This window comes from Chroicocephalus ridibundus, chromosome 12 (genome assembly GCF_963924245.1).
Source record: "Chroicocephalus ridibundus chromosome 12, bChrRid1.1, whole genome shotgun sequence".
NCBI classification, from domain to species: Eukaryota; Metazoa; Chordata; class Aves; order Charadriiformes; family Laridae; genus Chroicocephalus; species Chroicocephalus ridibundus.
Window position 1 is genome coordinate 15,428,899 of NC_086295.1, and position 25,701 is coordinate 15,454,599.

A 25,701-nucleotide genomic window follows, 5' to 3' on the forward strand; every position below is an offset into this window, starting at 1 on the left:
CTTTGTGGCCTCCTCTGGCCCCGCTCCAACAGGTCCGTGTCCTCCTTGTGCTGCACATCACTGCTGCGTGGTGGAAGCTGTGTGCAAATGCTGCACAGCGTCAATGCAGCACAGAAATGCTGGTTATTGGTGCTGTATATGGAAATGCAGAGTCTCGGGGGCACAGGGACTGGAGGTGCAGGGGGCAGCCGAGGGGAGAGCCAGGGCTTGCAACACCCAGCAGGCAGAGCGGGAAGGGTCTGGAGATGGGGGTCGGGAGTGATGCCTGGTCAGGGACAAGGCAGGGGGGTGCGAATTTGCCTCCAGAGGCAACTGTGGCTGCAGTTGGGGTGAACCTAGCCTTGGGTCCCGCAGTGCTGGGGCGCGGGCGCAGGACCCCAGCACGGGGGCTCCATCCCAATCCCACTGCCACCAAGCCACATGCCCTTGCCCCTTCATGGAATCATACAATTGTCTGTATTGGAAGGGAACTTCCAGATCACTGAGTCCAACCATCAGCCTACCACTGCCAAAATCATCACTAACCCATGTCCCTCGGCACCACGTCTGCCCATCTTTTAAATACCTCCAGGGATGGTGACTCCACCACTTCCCTGGGCAGCCTGTTCCAATATTAATAACCCTTTCAGTGTAAAAATTTTTCCTAATATCCAATATCAGCCTCCCCTGGTGTAACTTGAGGCCATTTCCTCTTGTCCCCTTGCTTGGTCCAACCCCACTGCCACCAAGCCACGTGCCCTTGCCCCTTGCTCAGGCTGGCACCGAGCTCCCCATGGAGCTGGGGGATGCTGGGGCACCCCGGCGTGCCGGGCAGACAGGGGACCATCAGCAATGGGATGCAAGGAGCAGCGGTTTGCAGGGTCATTCCCTGGAGGCCATCCAGAAAAGGAGCCAAGGCAGAGGCTGGCAGAGGTCCTGCAGGCTCCTCTGCCCGGTCAGCGCTGTCCCCAGGCCAGGGACAAGAAGAGGAGAGGCTCCGCCACCGTCACCTCCCTCACCAGACATCCATCCCCAAGGAGGCCTTATCTGCCGCTAATGCTTCGCAGCAGCCTCCCCAAAGCTTGGCAAGATGCTGCGAGACTGCATTTGCTCCAAATGGATTCTGTCAGGGGGAGAACAAAGCACTGGAGAGTTTTCAAAGCAAAGCGGTGATCACAGCCCTCAGGAGAGGCAGCCGATCCCCTCCAGTGGCACCTTGTCGGGGACTTGGTAGGGCCTGGGCTGGTGTCCCCAGGCTGTCCCCTCCCGGCCACGGCTCTGCCATCCCATGGCAGTGGCCGGGCAGGAGCCATTCAACGTGTGCTGGCCAGAAGAAAACAGCTCCATTTTCACCAAAGAATGTCCCGCTGCAAAATCTGGCCTCGCTCCAGCTGCAAATGAAGAAATAAGGTTGTTGGGGTGGTTTTTTTTTTCCTCCTCCAAAGTTTCTTGGAAAGCTGGCGCAGGCTCTGGAGCAAACGCCGACCTCGGTGCATAGGCACTTGCCCGCTTCGCCCCCCATCCCCTGGCAGGTCCAGGCAGCAGCCCTGGGGCACAGCAGCTAGCAGAGCGGACCAGTTTTCCTCCAACACCCTCAAGGACTCGGGGGAAAAAAGGGAAATATTCTCCCCTCCGCCGATCTTAGCATAAATTGCAATCGCAATGTCGGGAGGGGTGCTAATGCAGAGGTTTCCCAGCCCGTGCTCCAAGCCCTGGGACCGTCGGCAGAGATGGCAACGGGCGACGCCAGGACGTACCCAGAGCACCACAGCCATGTGTTGGATGAAGCAAGGTGTGCACCATGCTCGTGGCGAGGTGTCCCCGAGGAAGTGATGGCACTTTGGGAGCCGTGCTTGTCAGGAAGGACTGGGGGAGAAGGAGGAACAGTGGCGGCAGAGGAAGGAATAAGACCAGAAAGTCATGTTGGCTCAGCTCCCCCTCCGATACGCAGAGAAGATGTTGTCAGCAGTGAGTCAGCTCCAGGAGGTATGTGAAATCATAATTGAAGAATGCTGAGAAAACAGCAAAATCCCACAAAAAAAAAATTGTGGAGGGGGGAAAATATCCCAACAACCCTCAAGCAAAAGCAACAGGAATGGTGCGGATCCTGGAGCCTCGGCACTGGGCAGAGACATGAAAGAGGACGGCTTTAGCAACTGGATGCTTTTCAGCGCGGAATAGGATAACTGCAAAATTGCATCAGGGCTGGAGAAAGAGGAAAACAAACCCAGAAGTGGCAGGGCATGGCCCTGCAGCATCTGGCCCAGCGGCGGTGGGCTGGAAGGACCCATGTGAGAGCCCAGAGACTTCTCCCAATGCATTCCCAACCCACGAGAAATGCTGCGGCCACGAGGGCTCCTTTGAACAAGTGTCATCGAGAAGCCGGGGAAACAATAGAGCTGCACAACGCCAGGCTCTGCCAAACGCCTGACTCACGGCACCGCCGCATCTTGAGGGACAAACTTGTTTGGCAAGAGGGAGAGGTGCAGGGGCTCGCTGTGGGGGCTCCGATGTCCCCAAGGCCACCGCAAGGGAGACGCAGAGCAAGCAAGCAGTCTCCTGCAGGAGGTGTGCGGTGATTCAGCGAGAGTCAGAGGGGAAAAGACTCCGGAACATCAAGGAATATATCACAAATGGAGAAACTCTAAGGAAAAGGTGTAACCAGCGGGTAAAGGGAGGTCTGTGCACCCTGCGGGGAGAGGAATGGCTTTACTGGGGGCAGGATGGGGGGGCAGTGCTGGATGGCGGTGGGATGGGGAGAGGAGAAGGGTCTCCACCGCTGGGGACCGTGCCCAACACTGGCCCTCCAGCCCTCCCGGAAAGCCCTGGGCTGAGCAGAGCTGTGAAACCTTCTTCACCTGCACCCTGGGGAGGGCCAGAGGGGTAGGGGAAAGCCAGACCAAAATTCAGCAGTGCCATAAGCCCAGCCCACATGGCCCACAGAGACCAGGGGGGGCTTGGGGCGGCTGCCCCCTGCGTCACAGCACCACCACGATGAGCTACGGAGGGTGAGATGGGGTCACACACGGCACCCAGCTCGGGACAGGAACTCACTGGTGGGGACACGAGACACCCCATGCCGTATGGGCCGCAGCATCCCCACAGGTGGGTGAGCGGGGCACCAAACTTCAGGGTCCCAGCTGTCCCGCGGGGTTAAGAATGACAAATTAAACTATATATACGTAAGTAAAGTAAAAAACTTTATTATAATTGGTAATGGTGTGATCAGGCTAAAGGGCATTGATCAGAACATCTACTCCATGGTATAAATGCTATAGCTGCTGTTCATTATAATTATCATTTACTAAATCAATAGTTCCAAGCTAGCTTGATAAGTAATTATTTTTATAGAGATTGATGTTACTCACCCATGTTGATGACTGTGGGTAGCTCTCTTTCACTCAGCCTTGGGGGAGTAACCTTGAGGGGCATCCCCACTCAAGGGAGGAATTCCAAGCATACTCCTATGGAGGGGCTGTACCAGAATCCCTCTCGCCCAAAGATGGGACGAGGCTTTTATAGCAGAAAGTGATTGACTGCCCGTCATTTGTTGCTAAGTCAAACCTTCTAGCTCAGCAAAATACTGTATATTTTTATCATTCTTTTGTTCCTCTTGAGAACATCTGGTTTCACATCCTACCCTGTGGAGCATCTGGTTTCACATCCAACCCGGTGACATTTATTCTTGGGGCTGCTGAGTCAGGCTAATCCTCAGCGTCCTTCGACACTGTGGACAGTATGACCTCCTCACACATCTGCTAGTTTTCCGCCAGAAAACTCATACAAGTAGGGTGTAGTTCAAGACGACGTTCTTATTTCACCCCCACCTAGGCAGAGCGTCCTGCTGTGCCCAGCAGGGACCAGGGCTCGGTGCTGGGAGCCAAGCAAGTGTGAAACAGCAACAGAAGACGGTCTGTTGATATCATACCCAGAAAGCAATCGAACGATCCACCCAGTTCAATGAAGCCTTCAAAGCGTGTCCATTGGATAAGACAAAAATGATGGCAATAAGGAATAACTGCATGAAAGGGGTTCCCAGCCCATGCTAAGGAGCCAGCGTAGGTAGGAGCACCATAAACTGCACTTCTCATGGTTGTAGGAATCTGAAGCAGTGAACATTGCACGCTAGCAAACACCCACCATCGAAGAGATGGTACTCGAGATGGCTGACATTCCCAGCTCTTCCCTCCGGAGATGGACACTGGCCACCACTCCGGGGGGAGCAGAGACGCTGGCAGGGCTGAGCTGGGCCGTAGCTTGGTGCTGGATCCTCGCTGGGCTCCCCAAGGCTGGGATCTGCCTCCAAAGAGCTAAAAACGAAGATGCCTGTAGGGACTGCGGGACAGGCAGGTCCTCCTCTGGTGGCCAGAGCCCCGGTGTCACCATCTGTGCAGCTGCAGATTCCACCCCCCCCGCAAACTGTCCCGGCCCCACGGAGCTCTTTGCCCTCGACGGGGAGGATGAACAAAGAGGTTTTACATAATACCACGCGATCTGCATAATGTACGGCCCACAAAACCTGCCGCTCTCCCCCCACCAACCGTCGCACAGAGCTCCTGGATGTTCCTCTCTCTTCTCCGCCTGCTTCCTATTTCCCTGGCCATGGATCCAGGCACCGAGCAGCTCTGCCAGCCCTCCCCGGGCACTAGTACCCACAGCCTGGCGCTTCTGGGGATGCTGACGGAGGAACCCACAGCCTGAGAGGCAGCTCTTGCTCTGGGATGCAAAAACCCAACAGTCAGCTGGGGAGAACGCAAACATGAAAGCACGTTGAGACGTCTTCACGGGGACACTTTGAGGGTGTCCTGAAAGGTCCCCTTCTCTGCTCCCCCCATCACCTCTCTCCCACCCGCGGGGAGGGAAACCCCCGATGGAGCTCAGTTGCTGAGCTTTAGGTGGGGAAAAGCATTTCAGAACCATGAAATCCAGCCCCTTCAAGCCAAGAAAAGAAACCGTCCCTTAGTGATTGCTGGTTTTGCTTTAAAATACAAAAGCAGAGCAAAAAATAAACCCCCGCCTGTCCCTGCAGCCGGGAACGCAGCAGATGCAATGCCTGGTCACTGCAACCCCGTGTGTTTGCAGGGCTGGGAGCGGCCACATCCAGCGTCTGCACCGCCCTGTGCATCACCACAACCCGTGACAACACAGGGACGGGTACCCGCCTCAGCCGGCTGCAACAGTGCCACATGGAAGCGGCCTGGCACAAAAGTGGTTTTTTCCCCATAAATCACCCCAAAGGGAGGGTGCTCCCGGCGGCGGCAGTGCAGACCCCACCGGGCAGCAGCAGGGGACACGTCCGGGCGCCCGCTCGCCGCGGGACAGGCAGAGGCGGCAGCATCTCGGCATCTGCAACCGTCTCCGATAATATCACCCGGAGGCTCCAAAATGTTGGGGAAAAAATAAATACAGCTCAAAGGAGACCAAGAGATCGAAGGGAAATGGCCATTAGCAACCCTCCATCTGCAGTAAAAAAGCCAGCCATGTCCGGCACTCCGGATCTAATGGGTTTTTAATATTCTCATGGCACGCACTGTGGTATATATGGTAAGAGACACTTGGAGGTCTTGCATGAGCACCATTACTCGGGGGGCTGCTCGCGGAGTTCAGGCTCTTCCTTTCCCTGCCAGCTGCCTCGTAGATGTAGATGTTTCAATTATTCTGTCAAGCTGCATATTCCAAATTAAGGCCAGAGAAGTGTCTCTGTCTTATATAGAAAGGCAAAAAAAAAAAAAAAAAAAATTAAAATATATCCCTAAAAGGAAAAGAAATGAACTCAGAAATTAATAAGGCTGATTGACAATGCTGCTTTGGAAACTCTGGTACCATATGGCATCCTTGAATGGCTGCAGTGCTGTTAGGATGGGGCTGACCAGCTGGAGAGTTACTGTGGGTTGTTTGTAATTGTAATAATGGATATCAGATGGCTGGTGTGGAGCAGTTTATAAATGAGAACAGACAATGAGCCGCACTGTTTGTCAGGAAATCATTGCTGATACGGGCTTTGCGCTACCCACCGCTCCCCGTATGAGCTCCCAGGGCACCCTGTGCCGCCGGTTGGTCCGGCTCCGGCCGGGAGCAGCGCGATGCTGGGGCAGGTACCACATCGGCGACTGGGGCAGGGGGTCCCACCGTGAGCAGAACTGCCAAAAAAAAAAACCCTTGCCCTCCTGGTACTTTGGGCAGAGCCCCAGAGGCCACTCGGAGATGCCGGCAGGGCTGGTGTCCCCATGCACACACCGCGATGTGCAGCTGGGTGCCTCTCCAAGGGAGCCAAAGCCACGGGGATCCGGCTGGGGATCCACCAGAGCCTCGGGAGCCGTCCAGGCTCGCAGGGCTGATGGGGGCTCGGATGCTGACACTTCCAGATTGGTTTTTGTGCTCAGCAGCCAGAAAAATCATGACATTTCAGAATTTGCCATTTAATGCATTTTTAATATATTTTTTCTTAAGGTCAGTAACAGTGAAATTCGTTATTGCAATTCCTGCTACCTCCAGCTCTACAGCTTATCGCATAAAACAAAGATTGAGTTTGGAACAAAAACGTCACAGGCTTGTTCCCTCGTCTTTTGAAAAACAAAATTTCACCCAAATTAACACCGGGCATTGCCCAGCTGAAACGTCCCCTCTGCTCCATCAGAACCACCCTGTGCCACATCCCCCGGGAGCGAGCCCCAGCCTGGGAGGTCGGGGGCAGGAGATGGCAGCGAGAGCAGGCTGCATTCAAGGCTGAGGTGTTACACCTATTTTTAATCCCCTGGGCTCCCAGATTTTATTTTTTCCCCAAATTTATCCCCCCCAAAAAAGCCGTAACTGGATTGGATTATGCACCTTCCATTGACACCTGGAGCCCCTTTGCTGGGGGAACCTGCCGGCAGCTCTTATTTTGGGCTCGGCAGCCCCCGGCGTGGGAGGGAAGGAGCCCCGGCACTGTTGGTTTCCTCCCAGGCTGATGCCATCGCTGGTGGTGGGGCTGGGGAGCAGCGGGTGCTTGGGGACCGGACAGCCGGCAGCAGGGAGAGCTTTCTAGGAAAGCAAAGCTCTGCAGGAAGGCGGCCAGGACGGGAGCTGGGGCCACCGCACGTGCCAAGCACGGGGCAGAGCATCCAGCAGCCCACGTGCCCCTCCGAGCCCCACCGCACGGCATCTCCACCGCCGTGAAACATCCAATCTCGCTGCATATAATATAATTAATTATTTCTTCTATTTATTATATAAATATGTGTTCATATTTTGGATATTTATCTATATTTTTGTGTTTGATATATTCTTATATAAATATTTCTTTATATGTTTCTCTTCTCGTTCTTTATATATTTCTTTTATATTCTTCTACATTCTATGAATATTACTTAGAAACTCCAAGGCATACCAATCCTCAGACAAAACCCTTTGTCAAGCTGGAAACGGGCAGGGCAGAACAAATAAAGTCTGTGATCAAAATCAGCTGGCAGGAAAACTTGCTCTAAGCCATCACCCCTCACCGAGCTCTGCAGTTATTTCCCTGAAGAAAGGCCAACTCCCGCTCTGAGCTCTAAAAACGTGCCCAGTTACGGCGGGGCACGGCTCTTCCTCGAAACTCCGATATTTCTTTTTTTTTTTTCCAGTTTGGAGAGGATTATTTGAGTCTGCTTATGCAGTGCCTCAGTTTCTAGGCTTTCGTATAAAATGCAAGTAACCCCTTCTTTTTAATAGCAGAGATTCAGGGTTTGTCTTCTTTATACCAACCACTATTCAGGGAAAATTGGAATTCGATTACTGTGCACCGAACTTCGTATCCAATTGGTTTTAATTACAAAGGGGACGCCAAGATGCGGTTCAAACACGAGACGTGAGCGTGTTTTGGACACCATGACTGACGTTGGACCTGGCCCAGGAAGTGGGATGGCTGGTGGCATCCCCCAGTCCCAGCCATCGTGTCCCCGTCCCCACGGCACACAGACCTCCGGGCGACCCGATCGCATCCTCCCAGCTTTAGCCTGAAGTTGTCACTCCATAGGAAACCTCCCCGGCTTTCTCCAGCTCAACTTTGGCCAACCTCATCAGGGAACTTAACTAATTGAAGGAAGTGAAGTTTCCTGACGAGGCCATCGCTGTCACAGCTTGTTGGTCGCATCACCCAGCGCTGTCCCCTGCCACGAGCTGCAGGTTCCCCGTCTGACTTCGGCATCCCCGACGCATTGCTTACCGCTCGCTATCACGTTTTAAATCGCCCAAACTGCAAACCCCGACACACATCGGCAGCAGTTTAAATGCAAAGAGGTTTAGATTTCAAAAGAAAGAGATATTCAACCCAAATCCTTACCCAAATACACTATTTTCTCCAGCACAGGCACCCTGGAAATGCTGAGCACCCCAAGCTGGGTGCAGCCCTTCACTGGCACCCAAGCATCCCACGGCTCATGTGGTTTGGTGCTTGGCTTGACATCACGTTTGGGGTGTCATCTGTTTAATCGGCCCCACATCACCCCTGCGTTGCCCGCAGAGGGGCCCCACTCACAGCCGTGCCGACGTTGTTGTTGGGTTTTTATTTTACGGGGATAAAATAAATAGAGCCTACCCACATCCTCCTGGCCCCAGCTCCCACCCACGCGCTGCCGGCATTAATGGGTTTACTTTGCCGTGCCTGGCAGGTAACGGCCTCTGAAAGCGGGTGTCACTTTGTCATCCCGAGCTGGCAGCTGTGCTGCAGGCAAGGAGCAGGTGGCAGCCCTGTGTCCCCTCGTGACGCTCGTGGGACCAGTGCGTCCTGGAGGGATGGATTCGGGGTCCCCAGCCCGGACGCATCCACCAGCTCCCCGTACCCCTTCTCTCCCCTTCGAGGGAGGGTGAAAAACGCACTGAGAATCTGCTGGGGGGAGATGAAAATCCAAGGTAGGAGCCAGCTGAGCGCTGGGACGGGCACATGGTGGCTGTTAGTGTGACCCCCTCTTACGGCTTGAGAAAACCCATAACAATTTATTGTCATTTAGACAATTATTCTATCATCTGATGACCCCTCCCCACCCGTGAAGGGGAACTGGGAAATGGAAGGAAACAGGAGGGTTGAAATATAAATAGATTTAATAGGACAAGACTAAATAATTAACAATAATAATAAAGAACCAGTATTCATCCCGACGCTAATATCAAATATACAAGGACTATACCCAGCCCATTCCACCAGCAGAAGCCGTGCACCCCTGCAGGGGACAGCAGATGTGGGACACTGCAAGTGCTGCGGCTTCAGGAGGAAGGGAAGGGCTCAGGGCTCCGGCACCGGGGCGAGGAGCTCTCTGGACGGCCAACATCAAGGCAGAGAGAAACTACGCAGCAAACTTTCCAATTTATATTGAACGTGGCATTTGTGGTATGAAATAATCCTTTTGGCAGCCTGGGTCAAGTGCCCGCGTCTCGCTCCTCCCCATCCCTGCACCTGGCAAGGCTTGGAAACACCGAGACCTTGCATCCCACGGAGCCCAGCTGGCTATGAAGTAAGTATCGTCATGAATTCAGACACTGGAGTCTCCTAAAAGTGGAGTTTTCCCAAGCATTAGAAGAGAAATTAGCCCTGTGTCTCTCAACCCAGGACACCCCCGCAGAGCCACGCCAGCCCAAAACCCCTGGCAAATTGCCGGGTGGGACGAGGGCTCCCGGGATGCGGGAGGGGATGAGGACCAGAACCGTCCCCAGCTGGGAGGAAGAGGATCTGGCACAGGGCCAGAGATGAAGCTGGGGAGGTGCGTTAGGAGCAGAGGGGTGAAATAAAATCAAAGGGTGGGTGATGGCAGAAGCGGGGAGCCGCAAGACACACCTAAAGTTCCTTCTGCTTCAGACATGTGCAAACAATATCCTACTAAAACTGAAATGGGGCTCGTACCCCTGCGTTCACTCATCCCCTATTTACGGAGACCCCGAACACCTTCAGGGTGGCAGCTGACTTTTGCTTTGTGCCCATGTTGGGCACAGCTGGGCGCTGTGTCTGTGGTTCCTATTGTGGAAAACGATTTAAAAAAAATGATAAAAACACCGTAGCAAAGCCCAGAAGAGTGCTGGCTGCTCACATGAGGATGGGGATGGCTGCGAGGTCTCTTCATGAAGGAGCAGGGGCTCTCCGGGGGTGTGCAGCGAGCGCCCATCCCCGAGATGGGCTGTGCTCTGATGGGGGCTTTGGTTGTGATTTGCAAAACATTCACCCCTTAGAGAAATTATGGGATTTATCCCATAGGTGCATGTCTGGAAATGGAGCACAGTGGCCATGCTGGTGGTGATGCTGTCGCCCAAGCAGCGTTTCCCCCGCCAGGACAGTCCTTTTGCCCCCCCCAGAGCAGACAAGGGTCCGCTCTGAGCACCCCCAAACCCTTCGCCCTCCAGCCCATCTGCTGCTCAAATCCCCGCTCCCCGGCTGCGCCGTCAGGCCGGCTCCCGCTCCTCATTAGAGGTTGCAGCCCCTGAGCAAAGATTAATCTGGCGCTTGTGCGAATTTATCTGCTTGAAAAGAGAGGGACCAGCTCTGACCTCGCAGTCTGGAGACCGGTGGGGAGTTTACTGTCCCCTGAGCTGTCAAGCCAATTCCCTGCAGTACCAAGCTGTTGTTCTTGGCATCTGCTAGGCAGAAAGACTATGAAACACCCCAAATATCTGTTTGTTTTAAAAGGTAAATATTAATTTCAGGATGCTGTTTACATTACTAGACTCTTCGAGCTTGAAGTCATTGCCTTTTGCTAGTTGTCACATGGTATTAGTGTGTATTTAACATTTATTTAACTCTACTTGGTCCTGCTTGTGCCAGATGGCAGGCAGCCTGCGTGGCTAGGCACAGGCTTAGCCGAGTGCTTCTCTGAAGGAAGAAAAGGGGGTGGTTTGAGACTGCAAAGTTAACAGTTTGAGCAGTTTTGTGGCTGCAGGTCCCTGAATGACATCAAAGCACCCTGCAGCTCTGGTGTCCCCAAGGCTGGGTGGTGTGCCTGCACCCAGGAACATGGCAGAAGCCAAAAGCAAGACAACCTGGGACGCACCATCCTCTGGCAAGTCCAAACCAGTGCAAGGGCTGGGCTTTCCTCAGCTCTTGCTGTGCATCGGAGCCCTGGCAGGGGCTGAAAACTTGCCTTTGACTTGGCTTTGCATCACCGTGGCCTGACCCTGCCTGGCACTGAGCTCCCTCCCTGCCTACGGGGACAGGTCTGAGGACGCTGGCAGGGAGCCGTCCCCGCAGAGGCCATTACAGTTTGCAGGCACTGGGTGGGAAACCCAGAGCCGAAACCCCAAGCTGCAGAAGCATGTGGGTGCCCAGCCAGCTGGTGACCTGAGGGAGCAGATGACATTGGAGAGAACCTGCCTGCTGTCTCCTGAGATGCTGAACGGCGAGTTTCTTCATCTCAGTGAAGAGCTGAGAGATCTCACAGAGTGATGCACATCCCTGGTACACAGCCCTGGCTACTAGAGGGGAGATTTAGATGAGATATTAGGAAGAAATTCTTTGCTGTGAGGGTGGTGAGCCCCTGGCCCAGGTTGCCCAGAGAAGCTGTGGCTGCCCCATCCCTGGAGGGGTTCAAGGCCAGGTTGGACGGGGCTTGGAGCAGCCCGGTCTAGTGGGAGGTGTCCCTGCCCAGGGCAGGCAGATGGAACTAGAGGATCTTTAAGGTCCCTTCCAACCCAAACCATTCTATGATTCTATGATTCTAGGATACTGAATGCTCATTTGTCTCTTTTCCACCCCTCCAGTCGTTTACTGTCCCAGCACAGGGCCTTTTTGACAGTGTCACTGCTTTCTCAAACAATAAAGAAACGCAGCCAGATGGCCTTTGGAAAACAAATATGACATTCGAGACAGTATCACTGTCTTTATGGCTGCAGCAGGCACCCATCAGCTTGAATATACAAACAAGGAAGATCTGAGATGGCTTCAGGGACAGGATTACAGGTTCTAAGCTGCGCTGGACACTCTCAGGCTCAAACATTCCTGTTTGAAGAAAGGGACCTGCATGATAAATACTGTCCCCATATTTTATCACAGAATTATTGCCTGTTTGGGCTCAATAGCCGCTGGGCGCTCTGCCTCCCACCTGGTGAACAGGTCTCATCCCTGCCTTCATTCCTCCTCGCTGGATGAGATCCCATCCTCCTCCCGCCGGGCACTCCTGCCTCTCCGGGCAGTGCTGACCTGCCTTCGTGCACTCACCTTGTGCCAGGACAAACACCGACCGGACACCGGGACTGACCTTGGGAAACTCCACCAAGCTCCAGACCTCCCCTCCTGGCACCATCTGCCCCACTCTCCTTTCACTCAGCTCTCACCCGTGTTAATGATGCTTGTACTAAACTTTCCATTTTGCCTTGTTTTGAAAACCAGTTTCCAGTGTAGGAAGCAGGCAGGTTACTCTGCCGTGACCTGCCCTGTGAGATAAACCCTTTATCTCATTTCCCACTCATTTTTATAACAGTAATTACTCTTTCTTCACCATTTTTAGACCTACACACACCTGTGAGATGAGAGATTTCCAAGTAACGTTCCCTCTTGCTCTTGTGTTCATAGTTCTTTGATCAGATCCATTAATCCTTGCCACCAGATTTGCAGAGGAAATGGGAAGACCGAGCTGGTGTGGGACCTGGGAGGGGAGAGCAAAGGGGTGAGGAAGAGGCAGGAGCACAAGGCTGAAGGAGCTGAGCTGTGGGGAGCAAAACGGGTGTACATCTTTGCCCAGGAGAGCTTGTTTCAGCCCAGGGCCATGGTCACCAGCTGAGACGTCCCCCACTTGGGAGCCCTCCGGCTCAGCATCCTGCTCCCTCCTTTTAACGCGGGTCTGCAGAGATGAGAACAACCTTCAGCTGCTCTCAGCCACCTCACCAGCTCCAGGGACAGAGCCCGGGAGAGATGCCTGAGCACCTCAGACCTGCTGGTGACCCACCTCACACCATAACCCACTGTACAGGGCCTCCCTTGAGGTGGGGGCTGACACAAACCCACACTTTGAAAGAATCATAGAATCATCGAATGGTTTGGGTTAGAAGGGACTTTGAAGATAATCCAGTTCCACCCCCCTGCCCTGGGCAGGGACACCTCCCACCACACCAGGTTGCTCAAAGCCCCGTCCAACCTGGCCTTGAACCCCTCCAGGGATGGGGCAGCCACAGCTTCTCTGAGCAACCTGGGCCAGTATCTCACCACCCTCAGAGGAGAGAATTTCTTCCTAATCTCTAATCTAAATCTCCCCTCTTTCAGTTTAAAACCGGAGCAAGGTTGCAAAGCCCTGCTCCCAGAGACTGAGCCTTCGACCTGCAGCCACCTTTGTCACCTTAGTGGACAGGCTTTATTCAGAGGGGACTCAAGGCCATGCAATGAAGGAGATTTCCTTTGGCAAGAACATTGCAGGAGCCGGAGTAGAAGCTGGAAGTAGCACAGTGAGTGAAAGAGGATCAAACCCAAAAGGGTGCTTCGCATCAGTGCTCGGGTATGGGTGAGGATGTGGCAGGACAGCAACCAGAACTGAAAAAAAACCATCTTCAGAGCACGGGTCACTCAGAATAAGCAGAACAGACACCAAGTGCCTGCTCCTACGGCAAACACCGTTCCACCGTGCACCAAACAGAAGCACAGCATGGGAAAACATGGTCCATGACTTGATCGTCTGTCTGATAGGCAATTAAATGTGCTAAAGATGATGGGAGCATTTCTTGACTTGTGGAGTGCACGTATGAATATTTTAAGGGGTTTTGTGTTTTACTGGACATAGACACATAACGTTTACAGTGGCTGTGTATTTATAGTCCTAAAAATGCTGTTTGCAAAACTGTGGATGCTCAGTCAGGTGCGATATATGTATATATATTTAGACATACATATCTACCTCTCTAGGATGCATGTGTCCGCATACTGCACTGGGCTAAGAAGTCTTCTTTTTCTTGTCCGAAAACCATCATGTTTAAATGATAAAAAGAAAACGGTTCCAAATAGAGTCCATGTGCTCGTAGAGCTTCCTCTCTAAAACAAAGCCTATTTCAAGGACATATAGAAACATCAGCTGAGTGAACAGGTGTTGCTCGGTTGGACACAGGACATAAATCCATACTCATAAAGGCTGGGTGAGTTTTTTTCTCTTAGAGCAAACAAACCCTGCTCTGTGTACCAATGTACCAACAGAGAAAAAATTGCAACGGAGCCCTTCATTTGGTGGCTGTTGATGTTTCCCAACCTCTACCCCAGTTCCAGAGAGCAGGGGACAAGCTCAGCTCACTGTCTGGGGGCTGTGGGTGTGGAAGGGGTGCTCCATGCTGGGCAGCATGTGTCTCAGGGTGAGCATCCTGCTTGCAGACCATCAGGATCCGGAGCTCATACTCCCTACAGGAACATGCCCGTGCCCCAGGTCTCACCCACAACCCTGGTATCACTCATCTCAGATCTCCTGAGAAAGAGCCTGGAGAGCCCAATCCCTGCTCACACCTCTCCGTCTCTGTAGAAGACACTTGCTGGAGGAGCGGCAGAATGGCCACATTTAAAAACATGAGCTTGCTTCTGCGGGGAAGTCACATATAACTGTAGAAAGGTCCACAAAGCTGCTGTCCTGACTTCCTACATCTTTCATTGGCATTGAGGTCTGCAAGATCAACCCCTGTATGTACTCCATCCTGGTACTCCGCGGGTATTATGAGTGTTATTTAGCACAATCCTCTCCTCTTTGGGGTTTCCCTCTGCAGCTGTTTCAAATTTAGAAACAAAGCAGCAATACAGACCCTGTAATGGAGCTGCTCCGTGCCCACCACGGCTTTACCTTGGGCAACAGCAAAGCTGCTGAACAGAAAGGAAGGTGAAAATACATAAGCTCCTCCGTTGAAGCTTTCCCCAGCACATCTCAGTGCTCTGCTTTGTGGTCCCAGCCCTCCTCCCCATTCTGAGCAGTGACACTTCACACCAGAGCACGTCCCCCCGAGGTCGTGGTGCTCAGAAGAGATGGGGCATGGAGCAAGGCAGCAACGGCCCCACACCATCAGCACAGCAGTTCTCATCTCCTCCACGCTCAGTCCCAAGGAAGGCTCCAGCGTGGGTGAGCCCTGGGGAGATGCCAGGCTGTGGCTTGCGGAGCTGCTCCCATCACGTTGGTGAAGCCTCTGATGGAGTCCAGCCGGCCGCTCTCCTAGGGGCTTTGGAGGCCAACTAAATTAAAACAAAGCCCTTATCAGCACCCCCACAGCAGCCCTTTCCGCTTCACCAGTGTAAATCTGGCCACAGCAAGGCTGTAGATGACACTGAAGCGAAGTGGTGGTAAACACAGGCCAGAGCCAAGCTGCAGCCAGCACGGCAGGAGATAAGAGCTGTGCGGGGGATGCAGGCTCTGGCCAACAGGCTGGTCCAGGGAAGCGCTGATGCCTCATGAGGGAAGGAAGCAAAGCCACAAAGTTAAAATGAGGATGATGGGACTAGACATATGCTCGTCATTTTAGCGCAAATTTGGATCTGCTCCATCACAGGACGCCTGGGCCCAAGAGATGCCTGTTCCTGGCCAGCAAACTCAAACTGAGCCTGTGGCTCCCCGAGCATCTAGAGCTAACCACCACCAAGCTGTGGTGTGCTGCAGCTCACCCATAGCTGGGCTTTCACCGGGCTGCTGGCCAGCAACCACCAGCCCAGAACTCGCGGAGTTCAAACCCAGTCTGTTGGGAGCATGGTCCTACTGGGATACAGCAGCCCGGACCTGAGTGCCCTTTTTCCCCAAGAGCTGAGTAGGAATCACACCTCTTACTGCCTTGATTGTAGAGGCAGCGACTTGAAGGGATGGATAGTGCCTTAAGGCAGCCAGTTTGGATCTCCTGCTCCATCCCAGGAGCTCTCCTTCACTGGTGATGAGCTCTGCCAAGGCTGAGCCAAGAGATGGCAGGGCATCAAGAGCCACACTGGTACCAGCAAGACTTGTGAACTGGTGGTGAGGACATCTACCTAGGACAGGAGGCTGGGTCCTGGCCTTGCTTCCAGGACCACATGTATATTTTATTGCTGGGAACGAAAAACATGTCTATCACCCAATTTGCAGACACATGCTCTTCTTCCTACAGCTACTTTCAAGTCTTTCGGGAAACCCCTGACCCAGCTGGCCTACTTGCACTTTCCCTAGAGAACACCTATCATGGCAAATCCCTCCAAGATGGGAGCAAGCTTGTGCTTAGTTTTCAGCGTGAGGCTGCAGCCTCAGCAAACTCGGGGCAGGACTCTCAGGCTCTCACTGAAGATCTCATGACCACAAACTCCAGCATTTCTGGGCTCTGAATTATTGGAGGTAAATGGAGTCCAGCCAGCCGCTGGGCCTCTTACCTATTGGAGGTAAATGACACTCGAGTGTTGGACTTTATCAGAGTCAAAACACTCCTGTCTCAGCTCTGATGTGGATATTTGATGTAACTTATAGAATCATACAATGGTTAGATTTGGACGGACCTTAAAGACCATCTTGTTCCACCCCCTGCCCTGGGCAGGGACACCTCCCACCACACCAGGTTGCTCCAAGCCCCGTCCAACTTGGCCTTGAACCCCTCCAGGGATGGGGCAGCCACAGCTTCTCTGGGCAGCCTGGGCCAGGGGCTCACCACCCTCACAGCGAAGAATTTCGCCCTAATATCCAATCTAAATCTTTCAGTTTAAAACTGTTCCTCCTCATCCTATGGCTCCACTCCCTGATCCAGAGTCCCCTCCATCTCTCCTGGAGCCCCTTTAGGGGCTGGAAGGGGCTCTAAGGTCTCCCCAGAGCCTTCTCTTCTCCAGGCTGAACCCCCCCAGCTCTCTCAGCCTGTCCTCACAGCAGAGGGGCTCCAGCCCTCCCAGCATCTTTGTGGCCTCCTCTGGCCCTGCTCCAACAGCTCCATGTCCTTCTGCTGTTGGTGGCCCCGGAGCTGGAGGCAGCGCTGCAGGGGGTTCTCCCCAGAGCGGAGCAGAGGGGCAGAATCCCCCCCGCCTCGCCCCGCTGCTGGGGATGCAGCCCGGGATGCTGGGGGCTCTCTGGGCACGTTGCCGGCTCGCCACTGCACCCACAGACAAAGCACCTCCTCAGAGCACACGGGCGCTCCCGCCCCGCTGACCGGCCGTAGCCCGGGCCTCCCGCCGCTTTGCCGGGGCGGGCCGGGTAGGCCGCGCCCCCGGTCGCGTCACGGAGAAGGGCCGGGCCGGGCCGGCGGGGCCGCGGCGGGGAGCGGGAGGAGGCGCCGAGGAGCCGGGCGATGGTGGGGATCCCGGGCGGCTGCCAGTGTAAGAGCCGCAGCGCGGGGGGCGGACGGGGGGGAGGCGCCGGCCCGCTCGGCGCCGCTCGGCCGGGGGCGAAGGGCCTGGCGGGGCCGAGGGGGCGGCGGGGCCGCCTGGGCCTGGCCGGGCCTCGGGCTGGATGGGGCCGGGGGTAGCGCTTAGCCCCCCGCGGGCCTGCGGGGAGGGTGCTGCGCCCTGCACGGCCCTTCCCGCTGCACGCGTTTATGTGTAAAAATGTCTACTACAGGGGCTTGGTTGGCGTGTGTTTCTCTGCGTGCGGTTCATCGCCCTCAGAGTGTCGGGCGGCGGGGCCAGGGGCAGCCTCGGGGACCACCCCCCGCAAAACCAGCCCAGCAGTAGCAGCCCCTGGGCTGGCCGGAGGGGTTTGTGTTTAATTTCCAGGCTGAATGGTTGTTTCTTCCAGCGGCAGGGCCACTGCCCGCAGCCCCCCGGGCTACCCTGGACCGCAGCAGGCCGGTGGGTCCAGCAGTGGCCAGAGCCATAAGGTGGGCTCAACAACTGGCCATGCATGTGTGTACATGAAACCCATCTCTTGCAGCATCCTCTGCGACTTGGGGTTGGGAAGGTGAATAAGCAGAGCTGCGTTTTCATCCGTTTCTCAGAACAGGCGGTTTGTTTCCAGAAGAGTTGTGCTTTCTCCAAAAGCGAATAGGACGGTGGGAGAGCAGGGAAACTGCTGCCCAGAAGCCGGGTAGATGGTTGGCCTGTGCTTCTTACCATATTGTGCCCACAGCATTTGTTTATCCACAATTGGGAATGGACTGTGAGCCATCCTGGGGTGAGGAGCGAGGTGCCGGATGGATCCGTGATGTCCAATGTCCATGGGTTTCCAGGCTGAGAGCCTGGATGGGCCATTTACATATGGGCTGGATCACAGCGTCGAGGCGAACTCTGTTCATAAGTCATAGTTCAGCGAAGGGAGAAAAGCAGTTAAAAGCACATCCCAAAGCTCAGAGGAAATGAGGAAATTTTAAAACGAGGTGTGGTTGCTCATAGGGAAGCAATGTAAAGACAGATGCTGACGCTAATGCAGAAAGTGCGGTGGGAGGAGGGCACAGCAGCGAGGAAGCTGTGTTAACGTCCGTGTGGGTTTGCAGAACCCTGGTACCTGATTAATGGCCTCCTACCCTTGCTGCCAGGGAGGGCTCTTCATTTTGTCAGCCATGAAGAAAAGGCCCCACAGAAGGAGCTTGGGTGAGATCATCTGCTTTAACCTTGCTGTCCAAGAGTCACCACTCTGTGCCTGATATTCTTTCTCCAAGCTTCCTTTGCAGTCGCAGTGGAGGAACAGGCGCTTCCAAGGGCAATTCATCTCACCAGTCTTGGACACCTTTCTCTGGATGAGATGAACTACATGCTGAAGGTGCCTGGGCTTTTTCATTGACTTGCAAGGGGAGTCCAGGATAGCTGGCTCAGGCATTGGCAACGAGGAGTTAGATGAAACAAATCCCACCCAGTGTGTCTGCTCATGGTGCAGCTTGGTGGTGTACGCAGAGACTGGTCAGATTCCCTGTTTCTCTTGGACTGAGTACTGGGGGGAAAGACAGTGAAATCCCACTTAAGAATAACTGGAGCTAAGGAGATGGCAATCTTGTGTCTAAAGCCGTAGCTTCAGGGTGGATATGTGAAACCAGCTCCCATCGCAGCTGTGGCACTCTCTGCAACCTTGGGCAAGTTGTTTGAATGCTTTTCTGGATTGTGGGTGGAAGGTGGAATGTGTATAAATGTATATGTAGCTGCTCAGTTTTGCATCATTAAACCATGTCTGAGAGCAGGGCTTTTCATCTGGGTACCATTGACAGAACCGGGTCAGGAAGTGATTGCCCTGACCTTATGCTAGCAGGTACAGCAAGGCCGTAGCCCTAGGCAAGAGAAGGTGACAAGCACCTGGGATGCTTTGGATGACTCAGCGGCAGATAAAGCATCATTTCTTATGCAGCTTTAATATGCCTGTGGCTCAGCATCCATTGGTGAAGTGCTAATGATAACCCTGGTGAGCCATACAGCTGTTTTATAGGGATAAGCACATAAATATGTGTTACAGCCTTCGGCAGCTTTATAGACAGAGCAGGTAACAAAGTTAGTACCAGTTATTGAACAGGCTGAATGCTGATGCAAGACATCACTTCATTCTTGGGCCTAGCATCTGCCCAAGAACACTGTTGGATTTTATCTTTGGCCTCGAGAAAGTGAATAATCATCTGTAGACCCATAATTTTTATAAGCACAAATTATATGCATTGCCTTGGTTATCAGCCCAGTGATTTCTGCTGCATTATAAATACTGGCAGCGTCAGGAGGTTGCTTGATTTCTTTGGGTATATATTACAGAGAAGTTGTGGTAGTGCAACCCCTCCCTCTCTCCCAGGCCACTCGGTGCTTCGCGTGATTTCCCCCACCGGGGCCACGTAGCCACCTGGGCCATAGAAAAACCTAACATAAGACAGGAAAGAATGCGGAGGGCAACGCACCAGAACATTAGGGCAACCCCCCTTAACGCACCTGGCTTCTGCATCCCCTATCACTTGGAAACGGTATCGGTCATTGATCACCCCCTCCCAGTACCTGGATTGTGGCCCAAAGGCAGGGGGTGATACCAGAACTTCAAGATCTGGCAAATTCTGGGCCTGTGCAACTGGTGGAACGCACCAGAATATCCCATTGTCCGAGTTGGGCTGGAGTGGAAAAGTACCTGATGAAGGTCAGTTATCTCAGACCCTACAAGGAGTGACCCGAGCGAGACGCTTGGAGCTCTCCTGGATCACAGCGGGCTGTGACCAGCATCTCCCCTGAGTTGGGACTCCGCTCAGGCTGACAGCTCGAGGGTTAAAGGGCCAGGGTGAGTCAACCCTCTCCAAGCTCAATTATTGCCATTTGAGGAATACCAATGCATTGGGAGTATTTAAACTCCAGAAGAGGGAAATTTTAACTGTAGGCTAGCCTCTTCCATCCACCTCTCTATGTATGTGTTTCTAATATACACATTAGCTTTTAGGACTATGGGTGTTTATATATTTTTCTGGATCCAAATATTTTCTGTCTGTTTCTCCGTGTGCGTGGGAGGAGTTGAAAGGGGCACCCATCGGCTCACTGGAGTCACCCGCTGCAAAGGGACCTTGGTCCAAGCAGTTACAGACTCAGGTGGGGTGTGGGTGACTCCTTGAGTGGTGTGTGTTTATGTGTTTTGTGTTTATACACACACATACTGATTTAGGATACATTATAGTAAGTTAGCGTGAATCTTGTCGTTTTCAAATCTGTAAATAATTCAACATTTAATTATTTTGCTAAATCACCTTGTAAATCCTTTAATTGGTTAATGACTAAGTGCTGCTAAAATTCAACCTCTTGATCTACCTCAAACCATTAGTAAATTTTGAATTGCTGCTAAATCGTAACTGTGTCAAATACTTTCATCTGTGACAGTGGTTCAGTGCTCAGTGTGAAACTAATGACCCAAAAAGAAAGGAGAAATTTGGGACTGCTTTGAAACTTTGGAATGTTCCGTTTTAGTTTAAGGCACATACTGGCTCTCCTGAACATGCCTTTCTTACATGGATATTTCCAATGAGCAGAAATGAAAACGGATCTTTCAGGGACTTAGTCTTGATTTTCATATGTCGAAAAATTGAAAGCTTAAGGTGTTACTCTTCCCTTGCACCAGTGTTTGGGAGAGTGAAGTAAACTGACTTTTTAAAGCGCTCAGGCGATTCACCTGGAGCTCTTCCAGACTGAAAACCACCCTCCTGAAGACACTTGTCCAGCCAGTGTCTGTGTCAGAAAACTTCTCCTGTGTCCCTGTCACCTTCCTGTCCCTCCCTGCCGTGGACCACGTGTGTGCAGACCTGTGTTTGATTCATTGTGAAGGTGTCATTTTTGGCTGTATTTGTGCACTCCAGGTTAATCGACCCTGACCTTAGAGCTCAGCTAAAGTGTTCTTTACTCCGTCTCATGCGCTTCTAGAGAGAGAAGCACTAACTTCTACAGGTGGTAACTTACCTGGCAATTGGACTTGAAGGTCAAAATCTGCACATATGTTTTCTTTGAAGATGTGTTTTGCAGTCTTGGTAGAATTTAAAGGATCAGACTATTCAAGCAGGGATTTTCTCCATTGCAGATTTATGTTGGTATTTAAGATAGTAGTTGATAATAGTCCTCAACCTTGGGCTGCAAGGATATTTGGAGAAGATAAATGGCATGCTGTTGTCTTGACTTTGGGTCTATAGGTGACACTTTGAAGTTTTTTGAAATATTTCAGAATTCTCTCATTATGGGTATGGTTTTGAATGGGAACTGTAGCATTAGCCATTTCTTTCTGTGGAATACTTAGTGAATGCTTGCAGAATTACTGCTGCTTTTCTCCGAGTGGACTCGATAGACACACCAGTTTGTTAGCATCAATGCCAGACTAAATACATCAGTATTTTGTAATCCTCATGGTCTCTTGGGAGTTGGCCTGTCACTTCCTAATAGCGCACCTAGTTGCTGTAGCAGCAAGTTCCTCCAAATATATCACCTGGGACATTCCCACCTGGCTTTTGTATGCATTTTATCTCGCCCTTTCTGACAGGAGGAGGAGGAGAAGAAGGTATAAAATCCTAAAGGAAACAAAACAGGGAGGCTGTCGGTGGTTGGTGTGCATGGGAGTAGGCTGCTCTGGGCAGGGACTGGTGAGGGATGGTGGGGTCGAGCAGTCGCTGGCACTGGTGGAATGGGGCTGGTGGTGGGCAGCGCTGGTGAGCCAATCCAGGGACCCCCCCTGACGCTGGCCCGGCTAGATAAGACTCTTCGGACACCTCCTCCGGAGCGCTGAGCACACAAATGCTTAGCTAATAACTCATTGCATCCCAGCTCTCTTTTGTGTCTGTTAGCCAACACATATTGGCTTCATACTTCTAAGTCGTCGTGTGTCCTGCCTGCAGAGTCTCTTTGCATCTGGCTGGAGGTGCTCGAAGAAATGGAGATGGAAGAGGGGCTGTCGTGGTAACATCTGTACGGTCACGCGTTGTCCTGGGTGGGCAGAGCTCCAGGACACTTGGGGTTGTTGGCCTGGAGCACAGTCAGCTTTCTTCTCTTTCATGAGCGTGGTGGAAGGCAACATTTTGTGGTTATGTTCTTGGGAGCAAACAATTCACTGGGTCTTGGTTAGGCAGAAACTTAATTTATCGCTTTTTTTAAAGGACCGGGATATCTCAGCCTGAGGCACTTCCAGGTGCGGATGAGATGAATTTGCTTATCTTAGGTGATGGCAGGTAATTGCATGTGCAGAGGAGGTACTGTAGTCAGGATGTTAAAACACAAAGAAGTCAAATGGCTCCCATATTCCTCCCCCTGCCCCCCCGCCCCTGCTGTGCAAGCTCTTTTGCATTAACACACCCCGTCTAGCAGATCTGCAGGCAGGAGTCTTCCCTCCTCCTCCTCCCTGATTAGCTTTGGTGGGAGCCAAGAAGCCACTGATGAATTGTGACTGTAAAGTGCTGAACTTTGAGGGGAGATGAAAAAAAAAAAACCTTCGAAACATTTGTCGCCCTGGCAGGGGTGTACGTGGGTCGGTAACGGGGTTTATCTTCTGACATCATGAGGATCTCTGACATTTCTAGCTTAGAAACAATAACTTGCCTTATCCGTCGTCATGTTTTTCTAATTAAAGACAAAGCTTGGTAAATATTTTTTAAATGATTGAATTTCCCAAGTATGGAAAACACATGTCGGGAGTCAGGCTGGCTGCGTCTGATGCGCCTTTTCCCATAGCGTCCCTTGGAGCACGCGAGTGCAAATACAGATTTAGAGCTGTGGGTGACAGGTTTATCTGGGATGATTGGCAAGGATTTATAAACCGGGAGGGGATTTACTTCGCTCTCCCTCCCTCCTCTTCCCCCCTCTCTCCCCCCCTCCCCGACCCCCGTCTCAGAAATAGGAAATTGGGATCACATTAAACCCTAATTGGTTTGGCTCCAGCGCTAGTTCGCTGGCTGCCAAATAGTTAATTTATTGCGTGAGAGTTTGGCCATGTGTTGAGAGGCAAATTTGCTTGAAGCGAGGGATCTTTGTAAACTGTACATCCATTCCCGTGCCAGGTCCTGTTTCCAGCGGCACCGGAGTGGGACGCGGGAGGTGCTTTCCATACCCATCCCGGCGGGAGGGCGAGGGGGTATCCTGCCGTTCTGCTGCCTCACTCCCCAGCCCAAACGCTCTCAGGAATAGTTGCCTCCAAGAGCTTAAAGTGGTTTTAGCTGGACTTGGCGATCGACGCTTGGAAACTGCCAGCTAGATAAGACGTGGGAGGCTCTCAAGAGAATAAATGCATCTGTTTGGGAGATAACAGCAGGCCTGGGCTGTCACCGCGGAGCAGGGCCAGGTGGGGAGTCCCCGGGGGTGGCAAGATGGCTTTTCCTGGATGATGTGAGGAGGGGCAAGCAGGAAGCAGGCGTAGCTGGCTGGCTTCCCGTGGCCCCGCAGGAGTCCTCCTTGTTCCTGCCCTTCTCCATGGGGCCACTTGGGCCGGTGGCTGTCGGGCATCCCAGATTTGTTGTCGCTTGCCGTTGGATCCCAGGCATACAGTGTTTGGCTCCCGTGAAGGTGTCTGGAGGTTGGGCTCCAGCAGAAGAGCTTGCATGGGCTTGGAGGACAAACAGCCCTTATTTAGGCTATCACGGACACCGCATTCACCAGCACTTGAAAGGGAGTTATTTAGACTAAAGAGGATGCTGCAGCCTGAGTTAAAGTCTCTCACTGCTAGCACAGCTCCGGTTTTGGAGTATGATTTGAAAGAAGCTGTGTAAGGAATAAATCCACGGCTGTGGCATTTTCTTTCATTTCTCGCTGAGTTAAATAACAAACTTTGTGTCAGGGAGCTGCTTCCAGCTCTGAGGCAACAGAATTATTACCGCCGCGCTCAGCAGCGCCCTTTCTGTGTCAGCTGCTATTTCCATTGTGAACTTGATACCTGAAGGCTCAATATTGTGACCCTTTAATTTTCAGCTACTAAAAAGTACCATGCGAGTTGGCTAAAAGGGAAGAGCTCAGAGGGGAATTTGAAATAGTTATGCTGTGGGAGCAGTGTGTTTCTTTGGGTATTTCTTAAGTGCTGAGTATTTAGGAGAAATTGATAGGTAGTAGCAATGCGCTCTTAGCAATACTTTCCCTTCTGTAGCTCTCGCTTCCTGGGACGTAATAAAATCTATTATGTTCTATTTATGATCTAAGGCCCAATATAGTAATAGTTTTATTGGGATAATTGTGGCTGTTCTGCTGATAATCAGAATACTGAACACTTCCAGGCGTACTGCAGGCTGTGTATTTAGGCTTGGCATGGCCAAATGTTAGCCATTTTTTCCGAGGAGTCAGGAGATGTTGGTCCAAAAAAAAAAAAAAGCCTGTATCAAATCAAGCATCTTTTTAGGAAGGCAGCTCCTTCGTAGAAGGCGTTGGGGCCATGCTGCCCTGGGTTTGCCAGCCGTAGGAGGGAGGTGCTAGCAGGGTTAGGCAGATTAAAGGGAGACAGATTGGACAAGTATTGGAAGCAAACAGCGATGGTTTGGTTTGGAGAGCATCTTTTCATCCCGAGGTCTGAAGGCGGGTTAAACATTCATCAGGGAACCACTCCCCGCTTTTGCATCTCCTGCTTAGTTTGAAATGCAGCCATTTCTGGGATGAGCTCCTGTAATTACTTTAAAGTACATCGTACTTCCACCACTTTTGGCAGGAAGGAAGGAGGAATACTGTGCTCCGTCGCCAGACAAAATAGAAATCAACAATTGGGATTTTTCTCAAAGAGCGGATCTATCTTCTCTGCCATTAAATCCGAGTTGGATGGAAGCCTTGTGCCCATTTTGCTTTCGCAATGTGAGCGTGGCGTTCTGCAGCACACAGCCCGTGTTCACGCGAAGGCTTAAAGCAGCGAATTCTAGCCAGAAATTCTTTCTAGCACTTTGCTTTCCTTCTGCTGTTTGCTTCCCTCTTCACACTACAGATGCTGATGGATCACCTTCCCATGGTGAGTAACGATACAAGCTGTACTTTACGTTGTGCTGAGAAACTCTGTCATCTTCAGGAACGTTCTTTCAGAGTTGCATTCCCACTCCTAAACCGAAAAACCTTCAAGCCTAGCTTGAGATATTAGTATTAGTCTAAACACCTACCTCCTGTTTGAGCCTGGGCATGTCCTTGAGTGTGTATCAAGTGCTTGTGCCGCAGTTGGGTGCATGTACAAGCTGACGCATCCAGGTTTCAGGCTTTCTGTGCATTCCCCATTCCCTTCTCCTTCCCCTTCATAGATGGAACTTGTATTAAACTCAATATCCTCATCACGGAGCCATCCACTTCCCAGGACTGATATTTTTTGCCAAGAGATCTGCTTAGAGATGGAGAGAAAAGGCAGCAATCTTGAGGATGGTTTCCAGAAAACAAATACGGCAAATTTGCAGCAACCACAAAGCAAACTAGTTTAGCACATCTGGAAGAGCATCCCCCGGGACCTTCGCAGGGCTGAAATGGTTCAG

General features: G+C 52.3%; 1 protein-coding gene across 2 annotated transcripts in view; it reads left to right on the plus strand.

Moving 5' to 3' along the window:
* The first annotated feature begins 17,077 nt into the window (after positions 1–17,077).
* The window catches only part of CBFA2T2 (CBFA2/RUNX1 partner transcriptional co-repressor 2), a 65,922-nt gene continuing 57,298 nt past the window's right edge, over positions 17,078–25,701 (plus strand). For both annotated transcript variants that reach the window (XM_063349687.1, XM_063349688.1), the window contains exon 1: positions 17,078–17,185. In XM_063349687.1, the coding sequence (XP_063205757.1) occupies positions 17,158–17,185 (28 nt within the window). In that variant the 5' untranslated portion in view covers positions 17,078–17,157. The remainder of the gene's footprint in view (positions 17,186–25,701) is intronic.